General features: G+C 42.1%; 1 protein-coding gene across 1 annotated transcript in view; it reads left to right on the forward strand.

The window, feature by feature from the left end:
• LOC124619593 (serine/threonine-protein phosphatase 2A 65 kDa regulatory subunit A alpha isoform) overlaps positions 1-27,736 on the forward strand; it is a 112,005-nt gene that overhangs the window by 2,621 nt on the left and 81,648 nt on the right. The window contains exon 3 of the mRNA XM_047146094.1: positions 22,603-22,822. Within this exon, the coding sequence (XP_047002050.1) occupies positions 22,603-22,822 (220 nt within the window). The remainder of the gene's footprint in view (positions 1-22,602; positions 22,823-27,736) is intronic.

Here is a 27,736-nt window from a genome sequence, read left to right on the forward strand (position 1 = left end):
TGATGAATTTCATCAGGTGGTCATGTAATGGATGTTTACATTTAGTTCCCTCAGTTTGTTTGCATGATCAGTCACTTACTGTTTTGTTTTGAAATCTATCCTATAGTGCGTTTAAATTTAGTGGCAACTTTTGACGTTCGGCTAACCAGAGACGGATGTGACGCCGTTGCCCAGGTAACACCAATGACAAGCCTGCTTTCCCTGTCATGCCACCAGCGGCCCAGCTGGTAAAGCACCCCTATTGCCAAACCATGAGTAAACAATACCATGTGGCGTCGTGCAGTAGATGTGTCAGCAGTCGTTAGCTCTTGTTGTACTGTCATATTTTATGGCATTGAAATGTTCTGTAGTCATCATGTATTGTGAAGAAGTGTTTTGTGTTTGCGTTGCATTAATAGCAACAGTGCAATACATCTGAATAAGAGATTTGTGATAAAAGTATTGTCCAGGGTCGCCGTTCTTCAGCTGGGAAGAGAACGTTGTGCTGCAAAACGGTCCTCAGAATTTGACAGTTGTAATGGACAGAACACCATACTACACAGTTGTGATGCATAAATCTCCAACAATACAGTGGAGGAAATATGTTTTGCATTGTGTACAAAGAAATGTTGCCTGAGATAAAGTTGAACCTAATGTGTATAAAGTGAAGTTAATGGAACTTCTAGTGCCGTATAAGCCAAAGTTTCACGCCACCAGGTTGGCAAATTGGCTAAACATGACGTGCGTAGTTTAATCAGGCATCCTCCGTATCATGCTTATTTAAACCCGACAGAGTGTATAGGCTGAGGGGAAAAGTAATGTGGCAAAAAGCAACAAGAAGTTTAGGGTCAATGGAGGCGTCCGATCCCACCTCTTGGTTTTGACCCGGGACGTAAGGGTGTTGTGTTGTGTGACGTCTTGATGACATGGAGTTTAGTTTGTGAGTGTGTTGTTTTTGTAGATGTCGTCTTGTTGTGGTTGGTGGTGGTGGTGGTGGTGGTGGTGGTGGTGGGCGGCGTGTGTGTGTGTGTGTGTGTGTGTGTGTGTGTGTGTGTGTGTATTGGGTTGATTTGGGTGTCGGTGCTTGAAGTGTGCATTTATCGGTTGTTACTGTTATAGAAGAGAAGAAATTAGTTTCAGTGAGTTAAGAATTAAGTTTCTATTGTATCTGTCATTGTGGTGGTGTTTGATATTATCGGTTGCTGCTTGTTGCGTATTAAGTCATTTAATTCAATTTGTGGCTTCTTTCGTTAGGTATGGATATGACTTCTACGTTTAATAGTGCGCGTCTGCTTGCTGAAATGGGGGACGACATGTTGTCCGTTATTAAGTTTCCCGAAACTTTTTGGGCTTGTGGCGGAGATGGTGAAATGCAGCGTATGCAAGCAGAATATGCGAGGGTGGTTGTTGTTGTTGTTCCCCGTGTGTGATTTTTTTTTTTTTTTTTAAGTGGTGGCTGGCCTAGTGTGCAGCACCAGAACATTTTTTGTTGCAAGTGGTCTTTTTTTTTTCCGGTGGGGATTTTGCGTGTTGTTGGCTCAGTGTTATTTACTGCATATGTTGGTGGTTGATGTTTTGGTATCGGCACTTGTGGTTGATTTGTGTGTCTTAGTGAAGAGTTTGACAGAGCACTGAAAGACCTGAGTCGAAACAAGGCCCCCGGAGTAGACAACATTCCATTGGAACTACTGACGGCCTTGGGAGAGCCAGTCCTGACAAAACTCTACCATCTGGTGAGCAAGATGTATGAGACAGGCGAAATACCCTCAGACTTCAAGAAGAATATAGTAATTCCAATCCCAAAGAAAGCAGGTGTTGACAGATGTGAAAATTACCGAACTATCAGTTTAATAAGTCACAGCTGCAAAATACTAACGTGAATTCTTTACAGACGAATGGAAAAACTAGTAGAAGCCAACCTCGGGGAAGATCAGTTTAGATTCCGTAGAAACACTGGAACACGTGAGGCAATACTGACCTTACGACTTATCTTAGAAGAAAGATTAAGGAAAGGCAAACCTATGTTTCTAGCATTTGTAGACTTAGAGAAAGCTTTTGACAATGTTGACTGGAATACTCTCTTTCAAATTCTAAAGGTGGCAGGGGTAAAATACAGGGGGCGAAAGGCTATTTACAATTTGTACAGAAACCAGATGGCAGTTATAAGAGTTGAGGGACATGAAAGGGAAGCAGTGGTTGGGAAGGGAGTGAGACAGGGTTGTAGCCTCTCCCCGATGCTATTCAATCTGTATATTGAGCAAGCAGTAAAGGAAACGAAAGAAATGTTCAGAGTAGGTATTAAAATCCATGGAGAAGAAACAAAAACTTTGAGGTTCGCTGATGACATTGTAATTCTGTCAGAGACGCAAAGGACTTGGAAGAGCAGTTGAATGGAATGGACAGTGCCTTGAAAGGAGGATGTAAGATGAACATCAACAAAAGCAAAACAAGAATAATGGAGTGTAGTCTAATTAAGTCTGGTGATGCTGAGGGAATTAGATTAGGAAATGAGGCACTTAAAGTAGTAAAGGAGTTTTGCTATTTGGGGAGCAAAATAACTGCTGATGGTCGAAGTAGAGAGGATATAAAATGTAGGCTGGCAATGGCAAGGAAAGCATTTCTGAAGATGAGAAATTTGTTAACATCCAGTATTGATTTAAGTGTCAGGAAGTCATTTCTGAAAGTATTCGTATGGACTGTAGCAATGTATGGAAGTGAAACATGGACGATAAATAGTTTGGACGAGAAGAGAATAGAAGCTTTCGAAATGTGGTGCTACAGAAGAATGCTGAAGATTAGATGGGTAGATCACATAGCTAATGAGGAAGTATTGAATAGGATTGGGGAGAACAGAAGTTTGTGGCACAACTTGACCAGAAGAAGGGATCGGTTGGTAGGACATGTTCTGAGACATCAAGGGATCACCAATTTAGTATTGGAGGGCAGCGTGGAGGGTAAAAATCGTAGAGGGAGACCAAGAGATGAGTACACTAAGCAGATTCAGAAGGATGTAGGTTGCAGTAGGTACTGGGAGATGAAAAAGCTTGCACAGGATAGAGTAGCATGGAGAGCTGCATCAAACCAGTCTCAGGACTGAAGACAACAACAACAACAACAGGGGAAGTACTAGATTTCAATGTTTTTTGGTATCATCAGTTGTATTTGAGCTATATATGTTGTGGGAATTGAACGATTCCAATTTGTCGTCATAGCTGTGTTTTGGTATTATGTGCTGCTGTTGACCTACATAGGTCAAGGGAAGTGTCAGATTCCAATTTTTATTGTTTTAGGTGTTGGTTCTGTGGTATCAACAGTTGCAGTGTGATTATAATTTTTGGAATAGTTTGTTTTTATTTTGTGGTATCGACAGTTGGGGTTGAGCTACGTAGGTGAAGGGAAGTGACCGATTCGTGTTGATATTGTGCGTGTAGTGGTATTTGGGAATTTTGTGGTGCTTTTATGTCATCATTTTGTGTTTTTTGGGATCGTGGTGTGTGTCTGCATGTGTTTATATTTTGTTTGTCCCCATCCAAAATCCCCCAATTTCCCACACTGGTCCCGTTAGTTTGATTATAGTTTTTGAGGGAGATGTGTGTGTTGGTTTTATATGTATTTTTGTGTTTGTTGTGTTTGTGTAATGACGTCATAGGTGTCATATTGGTGACGTTGAGAATGGTCGTTTCCGCCATATTGGTGAGTTCATGGGTCAAATCAGATGGGTGGAATCGGGCGCTTCTGTAATCCTGAAGTTTATGCTCACTGAGACTGAAATACTGACAAAAGAAGCCACTGCAAATGTTACACAATGGGGCTGGTCTTGAGTTCTCAGCCATAGCAAAAGGCAGTTGAGGAGACGTCACGAGCTTTGAAGAATACATAACTTCTCTTGTCCTGTTGTCAGAACACAGCAGAGTTTTGAAATATTCGTCTGAGTAACATTCTAATTCTAATGCATTTGAAATTGCCACAGAATACTGAAATAGTGTTATTACACTAACAACTGAGGGCTAGTGAGGTCAATAGCTTTTGAAAAGGCCCATTCTTGACATAAGAATAAACTTGTAACTTCTTCACTTATATTGTCACAAATCCTGCAGCAATTCTCATTTCACTAGCTTTCGATGGCCCTAAGTAGTTACATTATTTCAGTGAAAAAGTCTGTAGTCATTTGAATATCACGATAGATACGGAAGTTTCGCATATTAATCGTATGGCAAAAGACACTCATGTTTGCGCACTGTCGTTTGTCAAAGTCTTGTTTGGATATCTCAAACTATTTATAAGGTATGAGGAATGTGTGAGTATTTCCCCCCCCCCCCCCCCCCCCCCCTCCCCTTTGAACCATGTGTTTGTCATTAAATCTTTTCGAAATTGGGAACAGACGGCGGTATCCATACAAGTTTAAAGAATAATTCAATATATCATCCACATGTAATACGCAGCAGCATGTAACTTACGCACCAAACAGAAATTCATGGCAATACCTATTTTTTACTGCAAACTAAGAATTTCTTGCTGTTGTTTTGCTACTATCGAACTATCACAATAACTATGACCATTAAAGAATCGATAGCTGCTTTATCCGGAAGATGACAAATTAAACTAAAAGATGTGCGAGAATTAGTTTATTACAGGATAGTTCCTTTAAAATCATTTCAGAAAGATTGCAGATCGGCCAGGTTGTTGTTCACACAGTCAAGCTACCCCGTCAGGTTCCATGCCGAATAGGACTGGCATTGTACTGTGGTCGTCTGCTGACACACCCAGTACATGCTGGCGGCTACGCTTCCCTCTACTCGCTCTGTACTGAATTGTCAAAAGTCGTAACTTATTTTAAACGCACTGTCCTGTATCTTACAAACTGCTTGTGCGTTATGCCCCCTTCTTTGTGGTTTGTGTTATGGAAAGGGTTGGATACTTTGTTCCATTTGCCTACACAATGTAACATTTTGGAAATGTCCTGCTTTTTAGACATATTACGTATTTTTCAGCCTCCACAGCAGTTTGTCTTCATTAACAATGGAATGCTTCATTGGTACATCACTTTTTATTTTGAATAAGATGAAGTCAGAATCTTGCTTTGTCTAAGCTTGCTGGTGTGTTTCTGGAATTTTCACCTGTAGTTCCACCACAAACATTTAACACCAAAGACTGCTTTACCTATTGCTTTTATGTCATTTGTTACTGGAAAGTTTATGGAAAAATGAACTACAGCTTGTCTATAGCACATCTTTATTTCATATTTTGTAATTGTTCCGACATAAGACATTTTGAGGGGTTGGGTGTTTTGTCAGGTATCAGTGTCATCCATGCACAATTCAACATTACTCTAATGTCTTCATTACGTGCTGCATGAGACTGGTAGTGGAGTGGAATGGGTGCAATGTTATGACCTATTGGGTACACAGTGCACACACCACGTTAGACTGAGATAATTTGACATCAGAAATAGAGCATCTGCTCTCCATATTCTGCAAAAATAGATAAACTGTCATATTCTGAATTCCTTTCAGCCAGCCACTCTGCCACATGTTACAGAAGAAGAGCAAAATATAGCAAAGGCTGTGGCTGACCTACCGAGATAACAGGATTCTTCAGAAGCAGGATATCGAGTGTGTGTTCTGTCCACCTACAAAAATATGAGGACTACAGGGAAATTTGAAAGGTGGTCTAGGTTTCCAAAACTGAGGAACTGATAGTATACGGTGCCTAGCATATCATACATTGCCAAACAACTAAGGCTGTGAGCAACACACACACCTGGCTTAGAGAGCAACTAAATCAGCTATTGCCAAACACTGTGTAGATCTTAATCACACCATGATATTTGGGGGAGGGGGGGGGGGGATTCTGCCTCTGACCTTCACTTTCCCCCACCCAGAGAGAGAGAGAGAGAGAGAGACTGTTATGAGAGTGTCATTAGAGATACAGGTTGCGGAAAACTTCATGAATCCTAACACAGGGCACCAACTCGGCAAAGTCTGGGTCAGTGCACTAGAGTTGCTAAAATGCAATGATTGCAAAAGCAGAACTCAAAAAAAAAATTGCCTTTATATTACCATAGTGCAATTAAAATTACTTGACAGTTGATGTCCATCACTTGCGGCAAGTGTTGCTACATTCGGTTGCTACTCTGCTACATACGACAGACACATGGCGCATCACTTCGCAAGTGCTGTTAACAGGTCTGCGCATGTTCAGTATTTATTGGCAATACTAGTCTGTCATATCTTTAAAATATTAAACAAATCCTCACACCATCATTAATGTCTGCTTGTGTCTGTATGTGTGGATGGATATGTGCTTGTGTGCTAGTGTATACCTGTCCTTTTTTCCCCCTAAGGTAAGTCTTTCCGCTCCCGGGATTGGAATGACTCCTTACCCTCTCCCTTAAAACCCACTTCCTTTCGTCTTCCCCTCTCCTTCCCTCTTTCCTGATGAGGCAACAGTTTGTTGCGAAAGCTTGAATTTTGTGTGTATGTTTGTGTTTGTTTGTGTATCTATCGACCTGCCAGCGCTTTTGTTCGGTAAGTCACCTCATCTTTGTTTTTATATATAATTTTTCCCACGTGGAATGTTTCCTTCCATTATCAGAACCAGTCCCAACGTTGATCTTCAGCCTTCAAAAAGCTTGTTGTACAAAGCTTATCTAACATAGGCCAGTCTGTTGTATGATAATTTTATCTGTGACACCAAACCATCTCGTGTGTGAAAGCATCCAGGTTTGTTACGCGTTTCTACATACTTTATTTGTTGCTTGGCGTATGAAGACAAGAGGGTCCTGCTTCAGTTCTTTCTGTTTTGTATTTCTCTTTATTAATACAAAGTACAGTCATTTCATATTAATACGATGTACGATTTGTTCACTAACCTTAACTGCACCTGCAGTTCACGTGGCTACTTTGGAAACCAGTAAGAGGGGTCCACCATTTTCAGCTTTCTTCTCTGACGTGTATCCTGGGTCTACCCCTTTTCTTTCACATTTCATCAGACATGATAAAACTACACAAAAAAATACATGAACAACGATGGTAATAGAATAATACGCCCAAGCCAAACAATGGAAGTGAAGTGAGCACCTGGTGTGGTAGTTCGGCAATGGGGAATAGTTTGAGCATGATGTTCAACACTGTGTTCAGAAGAAGGCAGCTCCAGTGTGTAAAGCGTCAACCATCAGGTAGTTTCAATCAGACTAAAAGTCATTATAATTCACTGACTGTGGCTGGACAGAATGAGATTTTCACTCTGCAGCGGAGTGTGCGCTGATGTGAAACTTCCTGGCAGATTAAAACTGTGTGCCCGACCGAGACTCGAACTCGGGACCTTTGCCTTTCGCGGGCAAGTGCTCTACCAACTGAGCTACCGAAGCACGACTCACGCCCGGTACCCACAGCTTTACTTCTGCCAGTATCTCGTCTCCTACCTTCCAAACCTTACAGAAGTTCTTCTGCGAACCTTGCAGAACTAGCACTCCCGAAAGAAAGGATATAGCGGAGACATGGCTTAGCCACAGCCTGGGGGATGTTTCCAGAATGAGATTTTCACTCTGCAGCGGAGTGTGCGCTGATATGAAACTTCCTGGCAGATTAAAACTGTGTGCCCGACCGAGACTCGAACTCGGGACCTTTGCCTTTCGCGGGCAAGTGCTCTACCAACTGAGCTACCGAAGCACGACTCACGCCCGGTACCCACAGCTTTACTTCTGCCAGTATCTCGTCTCCTACCTTCCAAACCTTACAGAAGTTCTTCTGCGAACCTTGCAGAACTAGCACTCCCGAAAGAAAGGATATAGCGGAGACATGGCTTAGCCACAGCCTGGGGGATGTTTCCAGAATGAGATTTTCACTCTGCAGCGGAGTGTGCGCTGATATGAAACTTCCTGGCAGATTAAAACTGTGTGCCCGACCGAGACTCGAACTCGGGACCTTTGCCTTTCGCGGGCAAGTGCTCTACCAACTGAGCTACCGAAGCACGACTCACGCCCGGTACCCACAGCTGGACAGGTTTACAGCTACATCTATACTTTGCAAACCACCATATGGTGCATGGCAGAAGGTATGTTATCTTGCACCAGTTATTAGTGTTTCTTCCTCTTCCATTCATATATGGAGTGTGGGAAGAATGATTGATTGAATACCTCTGTGCGTGCTGTAACTATTCTAATTTTTTCCTCATGGTACCTATGTGAGTGACTCGCAGAGGTTGTAGTGTATTCCTAGAGTAATCATTTAAAGCTGGTTCTTGTAACTTGTTAATAGACGTCTTGGGATAGTTTACATCTGTCTTAAAGAGTGCTATTTCAGTTCCTTCGGCACCATTTAGAGCAAGTTGCCAATCGCTGCACCACGTTGAAATCTTATCAAGATCTGACTGAATATTTATGCAATGTCTTTCAGGTAGTACTTCATTATAGACAACTGCATCATCTGCAAAAAGCCTGATTTTATTGTTAATATAGTTTGCAAGGTCATTAATATACAACAAAAACAGCAAGGGTCCCAATACACTTCCCTGAGGCACACCTGCAGTTACTTCATCTGACGATGACTTTCCATCCAAGATTACATGCTGTGTCCTGCCTACCAAAAGGTCCTCAATCCAGTCAAATATTTCAGTTAATACCCCATATAATCGTACTTTTGACAATAAGCGTAGGTACAGTACTGAGTCAAATGCTTTCCAGAAATTAAGAAACACTGCATCTACTAAGTTGCCTTGGTCCAAAGCTTTCAGTATGTCGTGTGAGAAAGCTGCTAGTTGGGTTTCACATGATCGATGTTTTCGAAATCCGTACCTGTTGGAATTGTCGAGGTATTTATGTTAAAGATACCTCATTATGTCGAAGCTCAGAATATGTCCTAAGATTCTATAACAAATTGCTGTCAAGAATACTGAATGGTAGTTATGTGGATCACTTTACTACCCTTCTTGTAGACAGTTGCAACCTGCGCTGTTTTCCAAGAACTGGGCATGGTTTTTTGTTCGAGGGATGTGTGCTACATTATATTTAGAAGAGGGGCTAACTCAATCACAAATTCAGTGTAGAATCTGATAAGGATTTCTTTGGACCATGGAGCTTTGTTCAGTTTCAACGATTTCAGCCAACATTTGAAAATGGAGTTAAGCATTTCTGCTTTTGTTTTGTAACCCCCCCCCAATTTCATTTCCTGTATTATTCGTTAGGAACTGGAAACTAACTTTGGTGCTACTAATAGCCTTTACATATGACCAGAATTTCTTTGGGTTCTGAGAAAGATTACTTGACAATATTGTGCTGTGGTAGCCATTGAAGGCATCAAGCATTGCTCTTTTCATAGCCAAATTAATTTCATTCAGCATCTCTGTGCACCGTTTAATCTTTCGACCAACTTTGTTGTATGGGAGCGAAAGCTGGGTGGATTCAGGTTACCTTATCAACAAGGTTGAGGTTACGGATATGAAAGTAGCTAGGATGATTGCAGGTACTAGTAGATGGGAACAATGACAGGAGGGTGTCCACAATGAGGAAATCAAAGAAAAACTGGGAATGAACTCTATAGATGTAGCAGTCAGGGCGAACAGGCTTAGATGGTGGGGTCATGTTACATGCATGGGAGAAGCAAGATTACCAAGAGACTCATGGGTTCAGCAGTAGAGGGTAGGAGGAGTCGGGGCAGACCAAGGAGAAGGTACCTGGATTCGGTTAAGAATGATTTTGAAGTAATAGGTTTAACATCAGAAGAGGCACCAATGTTAGCACTGAATAGGGGATCGTGGAGGAATTTTATAAGGGGGACTATGCTCCAGACTGAACGCTGAAAGGCATAATCAGTCTTAGATGATGATGATGATGATGATGATGATGATGATGATGATGATGATATCTCTGTCTCTAGCCCTACTATTTGTTTTATACTTATTGTGCAGTAATCTGTTTCCTTAGAAGTTTCTTTGCAGTGACTATATACTACAGAGGTTCCCTTCCATTATGAACTGTTCTACTGGGTACTTACCTATCCAATGCATGGTCAGCTATTCTTTTAAACTTAAGTGAGAATTCCTGTACATGATCCTGTCCTGTGCTGAAAGTTCGAAGTTCCTCATTGATATATGACACTACTTATTTTTTATATAAGTTACTGAACATGTATATCTTTCTGCTTGTTTTCGTTGTCCTTTGCACTTTGGTAATCATTGTTGCTACAACTGATCATGGTCACTGGTACCAGTTTCCATGCACACATCCTCAAAGAGGTCAGGTCTATTTGTTGCCATTAGATCCAATATATTTCTCTCAGAGTTGGGTTCCTGTCTGTCTATTCTAGATAGTTTTCAGAGAAGGCGTTTAGTAAAGTTTCACATGATGTCTTGCCATGGCCACTTCTAACGAAACTATAATTTTCTCATTTAATTGTTTGGTGGTTAAAGTATCCACCGATGATTACAATATGATTGGGGAACTTATGTACAAATGAACTGAGGTTTCCTCTAGAGTTTTTGGTTACATCTGGAGAGTGGCCTTCTGAATTATAAAAGGATCCAATTATCATTCTGTGCCCAACCCTGAGACTTCATCTTGCCCAGACAATCTCACATGCAGCCTTGATTTCTATATCGGTGGTAATGGGTTTCTTGTCCATTTCCCATTAGCCTATCTTTCTGTGACATTTTAGTGTTTATGTATTGAAACCATTACTAAAACTAAGATAACATACAAGAAACATTACACAACAATGATGTTATAAACATCTAGACAGCTCTTAAATAGTTCCAGTTCGTGACTTCACATGTGGTGGTATCATGTTGACAGTCTACAATTTCAGTTGTAGAGAAAAATTCATTTGCAGAATATAGTGACTATTGCGTGAGCACACGCATCAGTCTAAATCTGAACATCCTCAATGGCAATGTTTGAACATCTGGTAGGAGGTGGGTGAACATCTTCAGGGGTGCAGTGAGAAAACTGTCAAGAGTCTTACTTGGACGAAAGTTTACAATATCAATGTCGGCCTTATTTCCTTTGTTGCAGTTGGGTGTCTCTTGTAGAAGGGTCCTTGGTTTTCTTGTATGTAGACAAGATTCTTGAATACATACTGGCCAATATTGTCATTAATCCCAGCTGCTTGAAAATGGGTCTGCACTGGTCAAATGTCTTGCAGCAAGATTTATCAAGGTTGCCACAGGTCCTGGAAAGCAGGGGATATCAGGCAATTTCAAACATGTCAGAGAAATCAGGAATATTTGGAAAAAACACTTGAAAAATCTCATTTTTTGTCTCATTAGATGAAATGGTTTGTGAGATGCCATGCATCGTCAGTGGTTGGGTGCGGCTGAGCACGTGTGCTGCTTGCCTACTCCCTCATCCCTACTACTTCTCCCCTTCCTACCACTCCCCTCAGTTTGCAGTCAGTGCTTCCACCGCTTGTCGCCTGTAGCCTAGCAGCTACAGATGAGAGGCACGGAGGTGTGAGGAGTGGTTTGTTTGGATCCGATTCTCAGAGATTATACACACAGCTGCCGGAGACAGCAGTCATGTGTGCAAGAGTGGGGGGGGGGGGGGGGGGGGGACCGTTTTCTGTGTGAATGTGTGTGCGCGCGCTTGTTTTCTGACAAAGGCTAACAGTCGAAAAATTTGTTGAGAGATTGTGATTGTCTTTCCTGCATGCCTGTCTGCGGCTCATTGATCATCTTTTGTTGTTACCCATCCTCATTATTGATTCTCAGAGTATTTGCACAAGTTATCTGTTGCTTGAATTGATCATCGTGGTCCCATTTCATCTACATACTGTCTGTGACTTCTGAATAGCTGGCCACACAAGTGGATTTCTGTAAAAGGCCAAAACTGCAGGCTGTTTCTGTGGGTATCTCTAACGGATCGGACTGCTGGTCTGAAACCTTCGTTTCCCATTAACATGCAGGTCCTGCCCATCAGGTCTAGTCTCACTGACCTGACCGCAGGCCAGGTCTGTTTGCACCCCAGGGGACTCCACTCTTCATCAGGTTTGTGCCTGGCTCCTATCGGGCTCCAGCTTTTGCAGCATTTTTCTGACCGCAGGCCAGGTCTGTTTGCACCCCAGGGGACTCCACTCTTCATCAGGTTTGTGCCTGGCTCCTATCGGGCTCCAGCTTTTGTAGCATTTTTCCCTTCTGTGCTGTATGTCTTTCTTCTTGCTATTCTTTTTCCCCTCCCTTGGGGAACATGTCTGGGGTGTTATTGGGAATGTTGTGCATTATCTGTCGCTGACGTAAGAACAGTCTCACCATTGTTTTTCACTTGCTTTTCCTTTCTGTGTTTCCCTTCTCTCTTTCCTCCACTGCGGCATTTGAGGTTTCTCTTTTTCTTCTTCCTCCCTGTGCCCTCCTGAAGGCTGGCCCATGTATCTGACGCATAACGGGTGACTGGGTAACGCGTAATTCCCAACCTCAGGTTGATAGGTAGGGTTCGCACATACCCCCTGGTACAGGATAGGCCTATGGCGGGGGATAGCCTGAGCTGCCGCCTTCCCACATTGCCGATTGGTCCCTCTGTCAGATGTTCGGAAGGTGTGACCTAAGTGTGAACAATCACCTGAGGTAGGTGCGCCTGCTTGTGAAGGCCCCCGCCCCAGTTGGAAGGAGCACGCCGTCGGAGACGCTGGCAATCGTGAGGATTATCTCGTAATGAGTCAATCATCTTCACAATCAACAGGTACAAAACATAAACGAAATGAAGCTAATGATTCAAAGACCCTTCCTGCTGCACCGCAGTTCCTCGCGGTCTCACATACTGAAGACGGTCAGTCCTTCACCATGGTAAATCCCCTTATTATTCAGAAAGGTGTTGATGGAGTTGCCAGTCGTGTGAAATCCTGCTCTTGTTTATGGAATGGCACTTTGCTTTTGGAGACCACTTCTGATTCTCAAGCACAACAACTGCTTCTCCATGGCTACCCTGTTCATGTTGAGGCCCATAGAACTTTGAATTCTTCCCGTGGTGTTATTTACACTTGGCTGCTCTATGGTCTAACCAAGGCCGAAATCCAATCTTACCTCTCTGATCAGGATGTCATTGCCATCCACCGGCTAATGAAAAAAGTAGGTTCCTCCTTAGTGCCCGCCTGCACTTTTTTTTTTTTTCTTCCCTTCTTTGAAAGAGTGGTTCTTCTGTCAAAGATCAAATCAGGCTATGAAAGTATCACATTTCGGCCATACATTCCGAACCCAATGCGCTGCTATCAGTGTCATCGTTTCAACCACACTAGAATGTTTTGTCGATACCCAGCCAAATGTGTAACCTGTGGTAGGTAAGCGCATGAGGGTGTTTGTCCAGCTCCTCCCCACTGTATCAACTGCAATGGCAGCCATGCCGCCTCCTATCGGGATTGTCCCGCATGTCTTGATGAGCTGGCTGTCAAAGAGATACGGGTAAAGGAAAAAGTGCCTTACACATTCGCTCGCAAGTAATTGGCTAGTCGCAAATCCTGCATTCTCCCGTGTGGCACCTATATTTTTGTTCTTGTTACCCCTCACTCCATAAAGGACACAGCCAATCAGACGTGTGACCCCTCTAATTCAGCTCTGAGGTTGTGAAATCACCCGGTGTCCAAGTAGCATCGCCATGCCCCCATCCAGCTGTGCAATAAGCCATCAAACTCTTTCCTCAAGGGGCAAAGCCATCAGCTCCACAACTGATAGGCCGGAAAGGACAGAATGATTACTTCCATGAAGACTTATACGTCCCTCCAGCCAACCAACACCCGAGTCTTCCTCTAACTGGAAAGGCTCGAAGTAGTCCAACAAAGGCAAACGGTCTTCTCTTTCACCGACTTGCAGATCCTCTTTGATGGTGTCACCATGTGATACCTTAGCGTGACTGGCCTCTGTGTGGCCAGTGTGCACCACCAACCGTTTTTCAGTGTTGGACTCCACAGACTGACAAAACAAGCAATCCAGTGCTCCTGTTGACCCCATGGAGTAGGATCCTCCTGCTTCTGTGCCCTGTAGTAGCGACTCTTCACAGGCTGTCACTTTGCAGCCGCCTACGTGACACTCCATCTCTTCCTCATCATGAGCCCCCTCCAATGGAACGTTCGCGGCCTGTGGTCCCACACGGAGGATTTACAGCTGCTTTTAGCATTGCAGCGTCCCCTAGTACTCTGCCGTCAGGAAACAAAATCGCGACCTCACAACCGGTTTGAGCTTTCGTATTTCTTACTAGTTCGTTTTAACCTCCCCCTAAGGTCAGCATTCCATCTCATGAGGGCATCATGCTGCTGATACGGGATGATATTCACAGTCTACCCATCTTCAAGCTTTTGCAGATTGCCTTTTCCTTCCCCACCTGACTTTTTCCCTCTGTACCATTTATGTCCGTCCGTCATTCGATGTCACCAGGGCAGATTTCCTCCAGCTTACTAAGCAGCTACTTCCCCTATTTTTGCTACCCAGTAACTTAAATGCACATCATCTCCTTTAGGGTTCTCCCAGTACCTGCCAGACAGGTGCCCTCTTTGCTGACCACCTTAACCAACTTAACCTCTTCTGACTTAACACTGGAGCACCCACTTTCCTTTCTGACTCCTTGCACACCTATTCCCATTTGGACCTATCCTTCTGCACTGCCCAGCTTGCCTATCGTCTTGAGTGGTCCGTTCTTTCTGACACCTACTAGAGTGACCATTTCCCACGTGCTATCTGCGTGCACACCTAAATGGCAGCTTAGTAAGGCTGACTGGCAGCTTTACTCCTCCCTGGCGACCTTCGAAGAACAAGATTTTCCCAGTTGTGATGACGAGGTGGAATATCTCACAAACGTTATCCTTTCTGCTGCAGAACATTCCATTCCTCGCACTTCCTCTTTACCACGTTGTGCCCCAGTCCTGTGGTGGACTGAGGCATGTTGCGACGCAATTCGTGCGTGGAGACATGCTCTCTGCATTTTTGACTGTCATCCTACGATGGCAAACTGCATTCATTATGAACAGTTGTGTGCACAGTGTCGTTGTATTCTTCAGGATAGCAAAAGAGCTAGCTGGATTTCATTCACTAGTTATTTTAACAGTTCAACCCCTTCCTCTGTTGTGTGGGCCAACCTCTGATGGCTGGACCAAGATCCATTCGCCAATTTCTGGCCTGGCAGTACCAGACAATGTCACCATGGACCCTATTGCTATCTCCAACACCTTGGGCCACCATTTTGCAGATATTTCGAGCTCTTCCCACTATCACCCTGCCTTCCTCCATTGGAAACAAGTGGAGGCGGCTTGGGCGATACCCTTCTCTTCTCTGAATTGTGAGTGCTACAATGCCGCCTTTACTGTGAGGGAGCTAGAACATGCTCTCAGTTCATCCCAATCCTCTGCCCCAGGGCCAGACGCCATACAAATTCAGATGTTGCAGCACCTTCCTCTTGCGGGCAAGCACTTTCTGCTTATCACGTACAATCGCATCTGGCACATTTCCTGGAGGTTGGCATGAAGCCACAGTCATACCCATACCTAACCCCAGTAAGGACAAAAACCTTCTTTCTAGCTACTGCTCCATCTCTCTTACCAGTTGCGTTTCCAAGGTGATGGAATGTATGATTAATGCCTGTCTGGTATTGTGGCTCGAGTCACGAATGCACAGTGTGGGTTTTCAGTGCGGCGTTCTGCAGTTGACCATCTCTTTACTTTGTCCACCCATGTCATGAATGGTTTTCTGCGGAAATCCCAGACTGTGGCAGTGTTTTTCGTTTGGAGAAGGCCTACGACACATGCTGGAGAACTGGTGTCGTTCATACTCCTTACACATAGGGCTTTGTTGGACACCTTTATTGAGGGAAAACTGTGTGCCTTAGGGTTCTGTCCTGAGCGTCATCCTCTTGCTATCGCCATTAACCCTATAATGGCCTGTCTCCCACCTGGCAGTTCTGGTTCCCCTTGTTGACGATTTTGCCATCTATTGCTGTTCTTTACGGACCTGTCTCACTGAGCATTGTCTCCAGCAATGTCTTGATTGTCTTTACTCCAGGAACATCGACAGTGGCTTTTGCTTTTCCACTGAGAAAACCTCTTCTTGAATTTCTGACGACACCATTGGTTTCTCCCACCATATTTACATCTTGGGCCTTGCCCTTCTGTTCGTTGAAATTACTACGAAATTCGTAGGGCTCATGCTCGATACGAAACTGTCTTGGTCCTCCCATATGTCTTACCTGGCAGCTACCTGTACGCGGTTCCTCAATGTCCTACTTGTCTTCAATGGTACTTCCTGGGGTGCCAATCGAATCACCCTCCTGTTCGTACCGATCCCTTGGCGACTTCCAGCACACTGCTCAGTATTTACCGCCAAGCTCTTTGCCCTGTATCAGGCCAAGGAGTACATCAAGTGACTCAGCCTTTTCGATTGTGTCCTCTGCTCAGACTCACTCAGCACCCTTCAAAGTCTATGTTCACTGTACACTGCCCATCTCTTAGTGCAGTGGTTCCAGGAAAACTGTCACTTGCTCACTCTTTGTGGAGCCAGTGTGGTGTATCTGTGGATTCTTGGTCATGGTGTGCCAGGAAGCGAGGTTGCTGACGCTGCTGCCAAGGCTGCAGTCCTCATACCTATGCCCGCTAATTCCTATATACCCTCCGATGATCTCTGTATTGCCGTCTGTCAGGAGGTGGTGTCCCTTTGGCATCGCCAATGGTCCTCCCTTCACGAGAATAAGCTCCAGCGTATTCTCCCAGCGGCTCGGATGAGCTCTCAGCTATCCCGCTGGGAGGAGGTCATTTTAACTAGGCTGCGTATTGGGCACTGCCTTTTTAGCCATAATCACTTGATAAGTGGTGCTACCCCACCACTTTGTACAAATTTTGCACAAGTTTTAACTGTCACTTCCTGACGGGATGCCCATTTTCTAACTGTTAACATTCCCGCTTGGGTTTGCCATCTGAGTTATCAGCCATTTTAGCAAATGACGCGTGGGCTGTCGACCTTGTTTTACTTTTTATCCGCCACAGCAATATGGCAAAGGCCATTTAATTTTTAGTTTTGGACCTCTGTTTCTGTATGGTGTCTTTTTTCGCCCTTTCTCCACATGCCTGTTTTTAGCTGTCTTCTCTTAGTTGGGACCAACATGTCTTTTTTAACTCCTCTCTGTCTTCATGTTCTATAGTTTTGACTTGGGTGCATATGACCCAAGTTGTTTTTTGCGCTCTAAACCAAAACAAATTCGATCCAAATGTGTTTGTGCGTGGCATAATGCAGCGGATTTTCGTGATTTATCCATGGACCTAGGCATTCAGTGCTCCTCGCCAGGCCAGAGGCTAAGGGCGATGTATTTCAGAAATTGTGTCTGTGTCACTGCAAGAACGTTGCATGGTGTGGCATTTTATAGACAGTTTATTGATTCTAGTACATTTTCGCACATCAGAAGTAGTTTATATATTAGAAATTGTGGACGATAAGAAGAAAATTCTGGCAGTTTGTACGCTATGTACTCATTGCTCGAAAGACAAATCACATAATACTTGTAAAATAATAGATGTAACACAGTGAATACTAACTGACAGTAATAAACATAGCAGAACCAACATTTTATTGGCAGTCACCTATATTGTTGGTTTACACAATTCTTCCCACCTAATACACTTCTTTCAAGAGGCCTATTTTTTCTGGAATCAGTGAAGGTATTTTAAATGTGTATTGCCACTCCAAGGATGAATATTTTTGTCCCCATATGTGTTTCGTTTTGTTGTTGTTGTTGTTGTTGTTGTTGTGGTCTTCAGTCCTGAGACTGGTTCGATGCAGCTCTCCATGCTACCCTATCCTGTGCAAGCTTCATCATCTCCCAGTACCTACTGCAGCCTACATCCTTCTGAATCTGCTTAGTGTATTCATCTCTTGGTCTCCCTCTACGATTTTTACGCTCCACGCTGCCCTCCAGTGCTAAAATTGTGATCGCTTGATGCCTCAGAACATGTCCTACTAACCGGTCCCTTCTTTTTGTCAAGTTGTGCCACATACTCCTCCCCAATTCTATTCAATACCTCCTCATTAGTTATGTGATCTACCCATCTAATCTTCAGCATTCTTCTGTAGCACCACATTTCGAAAGCTTCTATTCTCTTCTTGTCCAAACTATTTATCGTCCATGTTTCACTTCCATACATGGCTACACTCCATACAAATACTTTCAGAAACAACTTCGTGACACTTAAATCTATACTCGATGTTAACAAATTTCTCTTCTTCAGAAACGCTTTCGTGGTTCATGGTGTGGGTTTCTGTTGTCATGTCCTAGTTCATGAACCACGGGCAGCGTATGAGTGGCCAAGTAAGTGGTCCTGACAGTCGGGATACCAGTTACTTTGGAATAAGGCTGGGCATCTCAGACATATTCTGAGTAGTGGTCACCTTTGTGCTCAGATGGCAAAGACAACCAAATCCACTGGTTAGTCTCTCAGCCGTTAGGGGTAAAACTCAATGGCACTCGGGGCAAGTAAGGCTAGCAACCTGCTTCCCTGGTACTTTAAATATGATGCTGGCAACAATCGGAGCAAAATGCCTCGGACCTTTGGAGGTGACGGAGTCCCACCTCTAATTGGCAAACCAGGGACTCCTAAGATACGACTCGGCAAACAAATGGTAACGAGATGAGGAGCTATTAATATCAATGGGGGCTACTCTGGGAAGAAGGTAGAGCTGGCAGAGGCTGCAAGTAAGATGGGGTTGGATGTTTTAGCTGTTAGTGACATTCAGGTAAGGGGTGAGAAAGAAGAGGAAGTGGGAAAATACAAGGTCTACCTGTCAGGAGTCAAAGTAGGAATAGCACAATGGGGTGTAGGGCTTTACATCAGGAAAGAAATGGAACCCAGCGTAGTTGCAATTAGGTATGTAAACGAACGACTGATGTGGATAGATTTGACAGTGTCTAGCAAGAAAATTAGGATTGTGTCAGTATATTCGCATTGTGAAGGGGCAGATCAAGATAAGATGGATAGTTTTTATGACGCACTCAGTGATGTAGTTGTTAGAGTAAAGGACAACGACAGTGTTCTGCTCATGGGTGATTTTAATGCCAGGATTGGAAATCGAACAGAAGGGTATGAAAAGGTTATGGGTAAATTTGGGGAGGATATGGAGGCCAACAGGAACGGGAAACAACTCTTGGATTACATCTTGGGTTGTCGGCTGTTCTGCCGGATATCAGCGTCGTACTTGCACGATATTTCGGTCACGTAGCTCATGGCCTTCATCAGGTGCGACCTGAGACTACTCCTCGAGTGGACCTGGTCCAGTATTTATGCCTATGGCCTTCTCCCTCCACCAACAGCTGCAGGCACTTCCTCTGTGGTCCGCACCCATTCCCTGCGACCTGCTGGAGCGTTGCTGCTCCGTTTTCCATCTGCTGCGGTTCTAGGTGTATAAACTTGTACTACTGTAGTAGGCGTGGGCTTCGTGTCTATCTTGGCCACAATAATGCGTTCATTATGCTGTTTGTAGTAGCTTATCTGTACTCCTATTTTTTTATTCATTATTAAACCTACTCCTGCATTACCCCTATTTGATTTTGTATTTATAACCCTGTATTCACCTGACCAAAAGTATTGTTCCTCCTGCCACCGAACTTCACTAATTCCCACTATATCTAACTTGAACCTATCCATTTCCTTTTTTAAATTTTCTAACCTACCTGCCCGATTAAGGGATCAGACATTTCACACTCCAATCTGTTGAACGCCAGTTTTCTTTCTCCTGATAACAACATCCTCTTGAGTAGTCCCCGCCTGGAAATCCGAATGGGGGACTATTTTACCTCGGGAATATTTTACCCAAGAGGACGCCATTATCATTTATCCATACAGTAAAGCTGCATGCCCTCAGGAAAAATCACGACTGTAGTTTCCCCTTGCTTTCAGCCGTTTGCAGTACCAGCACAGCAAGGCCGTTTTGGTTAATGTTGCAAGGCCAGGTCAGTCAATCATCCAGACTTTTGCCCCTGCGACTACTGAAAAGGCTGCTGTGCCCCTTTTCAGAAACCACACGTTTGTCTGGCCTGTCAACAGATACCCCTCCGTTGTGGTTGCACCTACGGTATGGCCATCTGTATCACTGAGGCACGCAAACCTCCCCACCAACGGCAAGGTCCATGGTTTATGGGGAAGGGTTTTGTTTTATTGAAATGAAATAACATCAATGGTATTAATGAAACACACATACCATCTAGCTTGCTTTCTCCATCTAAAAACAGTTCATTACAAAAATTTTGATGTTAGTACTTAATATTTTTATTCACATTAGGAAATGCCATCTGCTTGCAAGTTTCATTTAGATATTTCCTTTTTTGGCACTACTGTATCTTTTACCGTAGCTACAAAGACGGATGTCAAGTTAACGTCTTTACTTACCCTTCAGATCTCAAAATTTGTCAGTGAAATATTCTAAAACTAGTCTGCAAATCAGGGAATTTCCCTTGGGGGTACTTGTGGGAACCCTGATTTTTTACAGTCTTCTTGCATAGGAACAAGGTGTTTACTTCCAGTAGTATGCTCCCACAGCAGCAGTCCATATATGATGTCTGTGGAACACTGCATAATATATTGTGATTTGTGTTTCCTGGGGGGATAAATTACTCTTGAGAGATTAGAACACACATGTGCAGTGTGTTCAGTCCACGTCAACTTGTTGTACTTTGCAATTTCCTGGAGTTTGATGCTGTAAATATTTTCTGTGGGTCCACTGTCACAAAGTTTGTATAATATTTTCTGGGTTTTATCTTGATCAAATTTCATTAAATTTTCTTTCTTTTGGCTGCCTCAAACAAAATTTCAGTGTCCTTCAGTGCCTTTGTTGAATTTTGAACCTTAGTCATTAACGTTGTATCATCTGCAAAGAGCAGAGTACAACCATGACAGCTTAAGTCATTGGCAGACATTAAAAAGAGTAGAAGGCCAAGTACAAAGCTCTGCAGTATACTGTGTTAGTGTCATCTCATGAGACATCGCTATTTGGATACGAACACTCCACCGTCTGTCTCGTAGATAAGGTAATAGTGTCTCAAAAATGAAGCCGTTTATACCATCAGATTTTTTATTTTTCCGACAATGTCTTATGAGAGATGCAATCAAATACAAGAAGAATTAAAGCCATGCAGTTCTTTTCTTCAAATGCTTCCATTATTTTCGTTATTACATCAAGCATTGCAGTAAATGTAGATTTCCCTCTTCTAAATCCGTGTTGGTTATCCAGGAAGAGGCTGTCGTGGTAATAATATAAGTTGGTATTTCATTATAGTTTCAATCACTTTTGCTAGTATAGGAGTTACAAAAATTGGTCTATAGCTGGGTGGACTGCTGTGATTGCCTTTTTTATATACTGATGCTGTCTTTGCCAGTTTTAAAAGTTTGGAAAAGTACCAACCTAAAGGCATCCATTAATGACAGCAACCAAAGGTTCTGCAACATCAGATACAGTATCCTTCGGAGTAGCTCATTACATACCTTACATATAAATGCGCTACCAGTGTGTTCAAAACCTTTCAGAATTTTCGCTGTGCCCTGTAGGAGTACTTTCTACCCCCTGGTCAAGTGAAACTATTGCTGATGCTTATATTTCTTGTAATATCAGTTTCTAAATCTGCTACTTGGCCTACATTATTTCCAACACCAATAAAATATTTCTGATAATCATCAGGGCCGTAGGCATTTAATAGGGCAGAGTCCGTTCATTAACCAGTTCCCAGGCTGCTTTGCACAGGTTGCAGACTTCAGAAATGAACCTATCATTGTGTGACTGCTTGGCTGCTTCTGCTTCCTTCCTGTAGGGTGTCTTAGCTTTCAGATAATAGCAGTGACATACCTCTGGCTCTGCCATTGGTTGCTTTTTAAACTCAGCCATATAACAGCAAAACAACACGCTTTATTTTATAGGCGAGATTGCGAACATGGGGAATGAACCACAAACAGACCACCAGGCATACCGCACCGAAAATTGGAACGCCATCTTGTGACCGCACACACTGATCGTAAATGGAACATCTCAGGACAGTTGTAATGGAATGGACCCTAGAGTGACTAGAACCCACTATGAAGGGGGAAGAATAGCAGTGTCAGGTCTGATGAAAATAAGGAGTTACGGTGATATTGTGCATGGATGACACAAATACCTGGCAGAACACCTGACACCTCAAGATGTAAACAGATTGTCGGGAGAGAATGAAGGATTACTTTCTTACATTTGTTTTGCTACGATTCCCAATGTTTTCACATAGTTTCTCCTTTGTCTTTACCATATCAGTACTGATTTTGTCATCCATTTTATTGGTCAGATTTTCTCTCTGATCGTAGAATCACCTGATTAGAAATTAATTTTTTGATATTAATAAGACCATCCTTTTCGTGTTTGTAATACAGCTACATTTTTCAGATCCACCCTACTGTCAGTTCTTTTCCTATAAGTAGTCTTGTAATGTGCATGTTGTTTGCCCAGCAATGGTGTTAAAGTGATATCTTCACAGTTAGAATGCTATTTTTATATCTTCTTATAATTTTGTTTTTTTAAGCCTACATCATTTATCTTTGTAAAAAAACTATTGTCAGGATGATTTAATTTTTAGTGTGATGTGTCAGTTCCATGTGACAGACATTTTCTTCTTCTTTGTCCATTCCTTTCCTTTTTTTCTCTCTCTTTCCACAGCCACCATTGGAGAACCTGGCTACTGTAGAAGAAACAGTTGTGCGCGACAAAGCTGTTGAATCTCTGAGGGCTATATCATCGCAGCACAGCCCACAGGATCTTGAAGCACATTTTGTTCCCCTAGTTCAGAGATTAGCTTCTGGTGATTGGTTTACATCACGGACATCGGCTTGTGGACTATTCAGTGTGTGCTATCCACGAGTTTCTGCTGTAGTCAAAGGTAATTTGTCCAGTCTTCACTAATTTAACAGGTGGAGGTAACACATAATCAGGCGGAAAAATTTTTGTAATGTTTCTAAAGGTGTCCTTGTATTTCACTTAACATGGGGATTTTAATTTTGAAAAAAACTGAATTGGTAAAATGTGTGTGCAGGTAATATGCCGAAAATAAGAATATTAAAATAATACCAGAAGTGTGCAAGTTCATACAGTTTCAACCAAGCTGAAAGATTTTGGAACAACTGTCCCATTCATTTTTAATGTGCAGGATTCAAGACAAGTAAAGCAGACTCATCCTCACATATCAAAAGCTTATCATTCATTGTAGTGATTTCTAAGTTATGTGTTGATAAACAGGATACCGAAAATCTTGAAATCTAATTTCAAGATAAATTTGAAAGCACATCATACAACTTTAATTTTTAAAATGCAATATTTTGATTATATTCCAATAAAAATGTCCAAAAGCATACAAAATAAATTTATTGAATCTGTTAGATTTGAAGAATGCAAATCTTATTCCAGATCATTGATGGGACTACAATGTTTGAAAGCAGTAGTTGGAAGTACTGAGAAGAGTAATTTCTATTTGTGTTAAGCAATTAGAGCACTGATGGTTGGAACATAGCTTGACCTCACCGGTCAGAAAAGTTTTCTTTAAGATCACTTGATTCTGCTCTCTCTGAGGACATCATGAAGTTGAAACAAAAACTCATATATTGTGGATGAAATTGATTAGAGCCTTGTTTATTGTTGATATATGAGCAGTAAAAGGTTCAGACAGATGTAGTGATGCAGACTTTAGTAGTACAGTAGTAGTATGACTGGTTGCTCATCGGGTGTTTGATCACTCATGCAGGTGAAGTTATTTCTTGGCTAAGTCAAAAACAAATTATTGTTGGCACATGTACTGTTAAGGCAGAACTCACTATTCTAAGAGATGATGTAAAGGGAAAAATCTGACTGAGTAATGAAAACTGCAAAATGTACCAGTTCTTCAGATGGACGATTGAGCTATTGTGAAACTGAGAAAATGCCAATTTTTATTGTGATTCGAGAACAACCTAAGCCTGAAATTTTTAATGATGTTGACAATTTTTCTTCAAAATGTAACCATTGAAATTAACTCGACATACAGGGTGTCTCACGAAAGACTCCTGGTAGGGATCCATGGGATGCTCAGTGTGTTTTCTTGCTGTTGCCTTTGCGTGTGCCGCTTGTCGCTGTGCATAGTTCTCGGACACCAATAGTTTGTGTGTACCCTCTGCCCTGTGCTACTAAGTGTACTGGTGTTTTCTTGAGTTTTTGGTCAAATTTAATTGCTTTAAATATTGTTGATAGACATTATTATTGCAGCTGCACCAAGTCCAGGTCATTCCTTGGCCGTATGTCGCTGGGTCCAGTCCTCAGGCAGAAATACCTTGTGCACTTGTGATTGAATGTTGGGGTGTTTTGAGTTTCCTGTTGAGTTTCCATTCGGTATGGTATAAACAAAGGATCAACGTGTTTCTTGTGTTGGACTATGCAAAAACAGAAATCGTGTGTGGAATGTCTGCGTGAATTCGTATGAAAATTTCCCGAAGTTCATTTTGCCAATGATTGGACGAAATACAGATTAGTGAGGAAATTTCAAGAGACTTGATCTGTGTTGCAGAAGTGAAGGCTTAAGAACTTTTTTTAACTGAAAATAAATTATATGAAATAGGGGAGGCTTCGGAAAGAAGTTAGAAAATCTCTGCGCCATTTGGCACTTCAGACTGGTGTGTCAAGAGCATCTGATCATGGAGTTGTGAACTGACCGAAATTGAAACCATACAAAATAACAGTACTGAATCAACTGAGGAACTCAGTTACTGTTGCTTGACATAGTTATTGCAACTGGCTGTTGCAGTCTGTGCACAATGGGGAAGTTGAACCCAAGATGCTTTTTTTTCTGATGAAGTGTGGTTGCATTTGTCAGGGTATGTAAATTCTCAAACCAATCGATGTTGGAGCTCCAAAAATCCTCATGAATTACATAAACAACCTCTGCATGATGTGAAAATGAGTGTGGTATGAAAATAGTGCAAGACATGTTATTGGACCAATCTCTTTTTATGAAACATTGCATTCTGACAGGTAAGTAAACAATATACTGTATCCTTTTTTTTCTTTTTTTACGAGAACTAACATCTAACAAAAAGATGTACAGTTATGTCCTGGAGAACAATGCAAGACGACACATCACCAAAACTTCTAAGACTGTAATACAAAGTGTTTTTGATGATGGGATAGTTGACTGACCTCCTCACACTCCAGATCTAAATCCATGTGAATTTTATCCTTGGGGAATGTTAAATGACAAGGTGTATGCAACCAATTCCCATGTGTTTGAAGAGTTCGAAGACAGTGTTCGGCTAGTTATTTCCCAGATTCAACAGCGGAAATTGTTAGAGTGTTTGCTAATGTGTTCAGGGGATATCATGTTGCTCTTACTACATCATTTTGAGCACTTACTGGAAATAAGGTAAACTTAGGTTAATCAAATGGCCACGTTGTTTATGTTTAACTCGGGAAGTGCACACGCGGCCGACTACTGGCAGATTAGTGTCAGTCGGGTGTGGGTGTGGCAGCGGATGTTGTGTCGGTGGCTGATGGCCATGACACTCGACACGCGAGCCCCCTCTCAAGGGTCTTTCGTGAGACACTTTGTATTTAGATAGTTCTTATTGCTAAATCAGTAATTGCACATGTTGGTGCTGTAAAGAAGAAAGTCAACAATCTGGAAGTTGGTTTGACTACTGCTGTGCTTTACTAGGTAGGGTCCTGTTACAGATGGTGTCCTGTTACTATCCTCCAATTTCTGAGCTTACCTCTTTTTTCAAAATATATATGTAAAAAAGCTTAATTAACCTAAGGTATTTAATCTAGAAGGTTGCCAGGGTTCAGTGGACGGTGCTGTACTACTTTGAATGGCAAGGAGCAGTTACTGAATACATTGGTGCTTATCTCGGAGTATGACAAGAGGTAGTCATGTCAAATGGTGACAGCTGTAAAAATGGAATTACTGTTTCTGGATATTGTATTTGATATGGGTGGAGGATTTTATTGAGTTACAAGAGAGGCGCTATAATGTTATGGAAAATAGCTCTGTGAAACCAACTTAAAAGTTGATACATATTCTCTAGAGAGAACAATAGAGGGTGCTCTTTTTTTGTGATCATATATTGTCAGTAAATTTGCGACAAAATATTATTTTATGTGATCTGTCAGCACATTGGCATAAGATTGTCATTGTGTATTTGTGACAATTCCATAAATCTGTGGGTACATTTGGCCACCAGAATATAAATAATTGTAATGTAGTTTTATCGTGTGGACTGGGAGGGTATTGGTGCACAAGTACATATCATTAATAGTACCAACAAGGAGTCCATTGATGGTAATGTCTCATCTGTGGAAAGGCAGTGGGGAATTCATAAATGTCTTTGATATAGATCAGTAGGCTGCAAAAACTGATTGGGATTTTGGTTGACAAAGAAAACCTTTTCTTCTGTGGTAGTATTAAAATCACCACATTTTAACAACCAGTGGAATTTGATTTGCCTATCTTTACCAATAAGTAAGATGGAATATATGAATTGTTTGGTGTGAGGCAGATGTAGGTGACAGATTTTGGGATTTACCTAGTGCTAAGGAGTTTTTGTTGGTCATACTGGACTTTTGAAATGAGATTGTAGTTGTGCTCTTTGTAAACAGAGGTGTCAGAATGCTGGCAGAGACCTCACCCCCATAGTTGGAGTGGTTCATGAACACTCTTGTTTCAGTACTTGTCTATTTTAATGCACTGTATGTACTGGTATGGTAACTTACTTGCATATGGGTTGCAGATTATTTTATTTATTCCTCCTCCCCTCCCCAGATACCTGTATACGTAATCTCTGTCTGTCGATGTATGATATATGATATTATGCGATTACAGGTTGATCTCCCCACACTGCTGTGGATTATGACGTATTGACAAGTGGGAGCATATAATGTAATTTTTGTGTGTTCTGCTTGATAACGTCAAGGTGGTAACATTATCCAATGAAATAGTGTTAATTTCAAATTAAAAAAACACACACAGGAAAAGAGTATTTTCAAGAAGCAGATAAAAATATTCACTTTTAATTGCTATTAAATTACTTATAACGTCTTAAACGCAATTCTTGGGACAGCAGCTTGGGACCACAACCACCACCACAATTATAAAACAAGCATGTAAAACTTTCATTCACAACTGTTGTCTCGTATCTCTTACAGTTAAGTGTGAAGATGTAACATGCAGATGCAACTTTGAGTGTCATGAAAACTTTGACAAATGCAACCCTTGAACATATTGGTTCTAATGAAGAAGGCAAGTCTAGTGCAGAAATGATTGTAATTATATTCTGTGATTGGTTCTAGAGTAAAAAGCGGATAATATGCGCCCTCTCTTCTACATAGTCCTTGTTTCCCCTCCCCCCACCCACCCATCAGAATGATGAATATTGTATTATTTGTAAATGTGTAGGTACACATGGTTTTGAACAATATTCTTTTTAGAGTACGCAGGCTAACACATTGACAGCAGTTGTAAAACAAATTGAAAAAGAGGCTATTTGGGGGGGGGGGGGGAGGTTGTATATAAATATCAGTATGTATATGCCGCAGGACAACTGGGGAAATCCGGGAAAATTGCGGGAATTTTTTCATCTGGTGGAAAACTGGGAAAACCTGGAATTTTTCATTGTTTTAGTTTTCAGTTAAATTTTTTGTAATTTTAACTGGTAAGAACTGATACTCTAACAAAGTAGTTTACTTTAGCCCGGGACTACAGAATAATACTGCAGTGATAAAACATAAATGTGGGAAAGAAAACCAAAATGAACTTAAGTTGCAAAGAAATGTGCCA

Source organism: Schistocerca americana, chromosome 6, assembly GCF_021461395.2.
Source record: "Schistocerca americana isolate TAMUIC-IGC-003095 chromosome 6, iqSchAmer2.1, whole genome shotgun sequence".
Taxonomy (NCBI): Eukaryota; Metazoa; Arthropoda; class Insecta; order Orthoptera; family Acrididae; genus Schistocerca; species Schistocerca americana.